This window comes from Cryptotermes secundus, unplaced genomic scaffold (assembly GCF_002891405.2).
Source record: "Cryptotermes secundus unplaced genomic scaffold, Csec_1.0 scaffold22, whole genome shotgun sequence".
NCBI lineage: Eukaryota > Metazoa > Arthropoda > Insecta > Blattodea > Kalotermitidae > Cryptotermes > Cryptotermes secundus.
In genome coordinates, this window is record NW_019742961.1 from 3396162 (window position 1) to 3402535 (window position 6374).

Sequence of the window (6374 nt, forward strand, 5' to 3'; positions counted from 1 at the left end):
CCCGGGATCGAACCCGGGCCGCCGTGGTGGGAAGCCAGCGACTAACCGCCTGAGCTATGGTGCGGCTTTTTTCATAAGATTATTTGACTATGACGAAGCAGGTTATTTGACATTAAAAGTCACATGACATGATGATAATGAATGGTTTATTTAGAGGGGCAATGGCTGATTTAAACGTACAGCATCTGACTGTAGGAATTATGTTAAACCCTGAACTATTCTCAACACAGCCTACACTTGAACTTGTAACCTCTTGAAAGCAACAAAGTATGGTGCCCTAGTGGTCAGCCAAACACTACCAGCCAGTATAATATATTAGCACTCTTTACAACACAATACAACCCACTACAATGTCTAACAAGTAGACTGATCCTACCACAGTTGCTTAGAACATTGCTTCGAATGACAAACATCAAAGCTGGATTCTTGATCAGGGTGAACAGACGAACAAGGATGACATGATCAAGACATGAAACATACACGTAGAGATAAGAAACACATACAGAATTTCAGGTGAAAAACTCATAAAGGAAGAGACAACACAGAAAATCTAGACAAACCTGGAATGATAATGTTAATATTAATCTTAAAAAAAAAACAATAAGTTTTGAGGTTGTGCCCTGGGTTCACCTGGCTCAGAACAGGGTTCAATAATGGCCTCTCATAATCATGGTTATGAATCTTCCAGATCCATAAAAAGTGGCATATTTCTTTACCAAATGAGTACTACTAATTTTTTAAATGCTGCAAATTCTTAATTGATGAACTCTATAACAGATAAAATTAGAGTCTGAAATATGGATTATGTATGCTCTTACCTCACACTTCATAACTTGCTTTAACATCTCTCTAAATGTGGCCATCATATTCATAAATGGTTTACAGTCACGAGAATACAGCAAAAGGATTCGTGGCCTAAGGGGCAGAGCTCGTTTCATCACATGACGACTCTCATCTGTAACAAACGACAAAGTGTTTGAAACACAAGTGTTAAAATGACTCCATAGTCACACACTTTGTTGCAAGTAAATGGGATACAGTTCATTACCAAGTCATAAGGACAATAGTGGGCTGCGAGTCGAGCTTCATGGTTGTCCACAGTTGCTACAGAAAAATTTACATATCACATAGTAGAAACTATTTTGATTAATGGTACAAATGTTATGACGTGGGAACACACACAGTGAACATTCTTGTAAGCCCAGTTCCAAATTGGGAAATCTGGCAAATTCTAGACCTTTTCCATTCCAAGAGAAAGTACCAAGATTATGTACCCACAAATGACATTAGACAGTAGAGGGAAATGCATTGAGGATATATATGTATATATATACTTGGTGTGTGTATATATAAATAAGGAGCTACCACCACTTATGGAGCTCATTTCTGAAGACATTTTGAGTAAAAAGTGTCATATAAACCTGGGTCCTTTACTCAATATTTACAGAGTTACAATCGTAATTGGAAACGCACTATTGTGAACTGATCGCCAGACCTTTCCCCATTAGATTATTGCATTTGGGGATGGATGAAGGACATTGTTTACCAAAGGAAGGCACAAACATGTAACTACTTGCTTGCATCATGCACGCTGCTATGGAAATCAGAGATAACAGTGTGCACCTACGTAAAGCAACTTGCGGACGTGTATCGAAGCGGAGGGCAACATTTTTGAAAATGTGTTGTAATCTCTGTAAAACTTTGTAAAATTGAACTACAGAGAATCAAGTCCATAGAATTAATTTGTTTTTGTGACAATAAATGTATTAAAATGATGTAATTTTGTATTTAAAATTAAAATTCAGAAACCTTCAAATTACAAACGTAACTCTGTAAATATTGAGTATAGGACCCAGGTTTATACGACACTTTTTGCTCAAAATATCTTCAGAAATGAGCTCCATAAGTGGCGGTAACTCCTCATGAATACCCTGTATATATATATTGGGTTTTGTGCAGCTTTAATTTTTATTTAACTCTGAACTAATACAAACACAGAACCTTAATATGTATATTAATGGGTTAAATGATATATATTGGGTTTTGTGCAGCTTTAATTTTTATTTAACTCTGAACTAATACAAACACAGAACCTTAATATGTATATTAATGGGTTAAATGATCCCAAATGCAGCCACTGGAAACCAACCAACCAATATTTAACTTTTGCAGTTCAAAGAATTAAAATCCCAGTGAATTACACTATAAAAATCAATACTTTCCAGAATCATAAAATGATGAGTGGCCTGCAAAATACAACTCATAAGAATGTAAAAATAAAATAATGCATTCTAATAGCAGCAGAGGATGGCTTCAGAATATAATTTTATGCAAGCAACCCTCTTCTGATTTCACTTGCCCTTAATAATACAGCTTTGTTGATGGTGCCACATTAAGTGCACAAATTGTGGAGCATCAAATAAGAGTAGATGGAAAGATATAAAAGGAAGCAGTCAGGAATATTTTAAGGTATTTAATCACCTAAAGGGTAAAAATTTCTTGGAACAGCCAGTTACTCACATTTAAGGTTTGACCTGGGAATTTCCTGAAAACAAGCTGTATACATTACTGCATAGTTCACCTGATTAATTTCAATAGTATGTGTGTTCTCTATAGGGAGGGAATGCAAATTGAGAAAACATAAAATGCACTCATACCCAGTGGCAGAAAGCTAAAACTCAACTGCACACATTTCCTATTTTGCAATTAAGTCAACCTACTGACATGGTATTCCAGCATCAGTTCACAAAATCATTAACAATCAGTGACTTCAAACATTTATGCTAACATGTGAAAATACACAAAGGAATGGTACGTAGGGCGATTCTGACTTAGAACCTCTACTCAGCTGCTGTGATACAGATAGACAATGTTTACATGAGAGGAATGAATGTCATGTGTTATGGTAGAAGATAATGATAAGACTAAATGAAAAATTAAAATCCTATATGAACAATTCAATGTTTCTTGAATATGTATATAAAAAAGAATAACTTAAAATACAAAAGCTGTATTCTAGAAAAACTGAAAAATTATTTAGTTTTATCTTCTTCACTGAAATGTTCTAATAGGCCACATCTATGTAGGGGTAGTCATGAAATGAGTGGTTCAGACCTATTTCATTACATAATGTTGTGTTATGCCTTGTCATAGTCTTCATAAATCCAAATTGTTCCTCTTGATTTGACTATGTTCAAAGGACCCATAAGTAGAAAAGCTTTAACAGCTCTATATATTCTTAATTCGAGCTCTAGATGGAGGTGACTGGTTGGCTTCTACTCTTATTAGACTTCATCCCTGAAGACAGAGTCTCCGATCGGCAAAGAAAATGTCAATACACTTGCCAGTCAATTGTTGAACTACCATGAATCCTGTATTCAATTAATACACCAAACTCTAATTCACTATCACGTTTAATGAGGCCTAAATATTAAGGTTATGGTCTTCTTGAATGTGAAGCTGCGTAGTTTGGTCGATAGGTATAAACATTTGACAGGAACCTGCTACCTCTACCTTCAGAGTATTACTTCCCTGAAGATGGAGAAAACTGGTTTCTCCAAAACTACACAGTGTATTATCACATAAGACCATAACCTTAATATTCATTGCCACGAGAAACTCATAAAATCTCAACGCATAAACATCCATATGCCTTATGTGACAGGAAAGATACTATGCCATTTCTCTGGATACTCTGTATGTTGGTTTATTATCAACTTGCATCAATGTTAGGATACACTGACAAATCCCCGCTTTAGTAAACAGCCACATCCGGATTGTGAGATGTTCAATCACTAAATTACATACACTACTGGTAAATTGGATTAGAGTCAGAAACACACACACGCTGTTGCTATACTATGACAATATTTCCAGTAATACCCATCAGTCTCTTTTACCATACTAGTGAATCTAATATTAGCTATGTAAGCTAAAACAAATATGAACAAGAAACATTTGTTTGTACGGAGCACTTTCAGAAAGAAATATTAAAAGCTTAAATAAACAATTTGTGACAAACATAAGCAATATCAAAGGTTACTTGGGTTCTTGGTGCAACTTTATCACTCTTAATTCTGTACAGACTTTGTCAACACTTTGTGCACAAAGGTTAGCTGGTTGTTAACTGGAAGACTAGTGTGTCTGTCCCTGATAAAAATTTCTGCAAGGCTCTTTGAGGTGACAATGAATGAATGAATGTATAAGCGGTGGGCCTTCTTGGCCCTTGCACCGCAACCACAGTGATCTATTGTGCCTCCCCTTTTGATTATCCCCTCAGCAATCCTGCAGTTTGAATGAAGCGCAGGATCTTGTACGTGGGGACGTCAAAATAGTCACTTGGTTCCATAAGATACTGACCCAAGTGGCGCAATCTTAAACAAGCTAAGGCCTCACATCGCATAGGATATGTGTGGCTGTTTCATTTTCTTCTTGACACCTCTCACAAGTTGGACTGTTACTTAGTCCCAATTTGAAGAGGTGTCCTTTGAGGTGACAGTGTCCTGTAAGTAGTCCTACCACCCATCATAGCTAGTTTCTGTTTAACTTCAACAGTTCCTTGTTTAGTAGAGGGTCCTTGTATCAGTTCCTTTGCTTGCTTGGGTCTTGAGGTGACACTATGCTGATAATGAGAAGTGGAATATTTAAAGTCATATCTGGATAGAACTTGCCATGTGGAATAGAATGTATGCATTTTTCATCATCACTAATCATCCTAACCACTGGCACACAACCACTTTGGGAACTATGGAGCCAGCCTCCTAAATATAAAAAAGAAACATACTATTTGAAACCAGGAGTGAATACCACGACTCTTGTGACATCTTCCACTACATGGGAAAGGCAATTTCCTTTCAGCACTCCACAAACAATTTATAACAATAAAGCAACCAGCAACAGTCATTTATGCAAGAATACTCAACTAAGTCCTCCTTTCCTGATTTATGTGGAGTGTCCTGAAAAGTTTTATCAGGGAAGCCTAGATTTTATGTTTTCATATATGTTAAATTATAACACACAGATTTAAAGGTAAAGTTATTCCTGGGTTTAATTAAGCACCATGCCATGAAGACATATGAGGCAGTAGATGTACAGCTCCACCATTCTTAACCTTGGCACTAGATGGAGGTGAGTGGCCACCTTCATGAGCCTGTCAATTTACCCCCAAGGAAATAGACCCCAAAACTCATCCCATAGAAGGCTGGGTGGGTCCCAGAGCTGGTCTGGACACACACCTTCAACATAGTAAATTTTAAATTTAAGTCCAGTCTCTTATATATGTCCAATATCTTATTAACAATAAAAAGAGAAACATTCTGAACAATTTGGATTTTACAGTACAAAATTAGTATAACAGCCAAAACAGATAATGACCCTCATGTCTCCTTTACATGATTTTCCACCAGATGTTCTGCTGTTGTTTACCATTCCTGTTTCATATTAAACAACATTCTGTTCAAATTCTAACATGGTTGATTATCCTACCAAATGTCTACCATAGTTATAATATGAGAAAAAGAGATGAAAATAATCCAGAATGCTATGGAGATGGTAATGATGCAGAATTTTTGCAAATGTTGAGGAAAATTACAGATCTTAATAGATGAAAAGTGATTTTTAAATGGATTAAATTTTAATAACTTTCATTTTTATCATTATAGTATACTATCAAATTTATTAACCTATTTTATGCCATACATTTCAATCATCAGAATGGCACTATACCAACATGAACCACAAAAATTCATTAACACACTTCAAAAAAATTTTTTTTAATTGTGAAAATTACTGCAGCTAAACTCTAAACTAACAACACTGCATCTTCCTGGCTAGTTCTTATATCAGATAAGACAAAACATTTTAATATTGTTTTAAACACTGTCATTACAGTTTGCAATGGTTGTAATCAATGGGAAAAATATGTCAACCTAAAAGAGTGTACACGCGTGGGAACTGGAGAAAGCCTGATGATGAATACACTCTTTCCAGCATTGCTACAATAGATCACTGTGGTCACGGTGCAAGGGCCAAGAAGCTCCACCCCTTATACATTCCAGCACTGCTAAAGTAGTAGAACTGAGGGTTAAAGATGTACTGGACATGTGGCTAAGACTGCGAAAATTAGATACACAAAAGCTTCATGGGAATGATATTAGTATGGATTTTGGTGAAGCCGACTGCACTATCAGTCTCAAAACACTATCCAGCGGAGGTTCCTACCCTCTCATATACATAGTATGTATGTATGTATACATGCTTGTTTGCATATCTGCACGTGCCCTTCAATAGCACCTGAATTCTATTCATATTTGGTATTTATGCGTTTAACAAATATGAACATTCTAGCACCCCCTCCCCCCCCCCCCCTCAACACG

At 36.3% G+C, this 6374-nt stretch overlaps 1 protein-coding gene across 5 annotated transcripts in view; it reads right to left on the reverse strand.

Moving 5' to 3' along the window:
• The window catches only part of LOC111873394, a 76117-nt gene that overhangs the window by 6649 nt on the left and 63094 nt on the right, over window positions 1-6374 (reverse strand). For all 5 annotated transcript variants that reach the window (XR_002844380.2, XM_023868062.2, XM_023868063.2 and 2 more), the window contains one exon: window positions 819-955. Coding sequence is in view for 4 of the 5 variants with exons in the window: in XM_023868062.2 (XP_023723830.1) it covers window positions 819-955 (137 nt within the window). In the remaining variant the exon portion in view is untranslated. The remainder of the gene's footprint in view (window positions 1-818; window positions 956-6374) is intronic.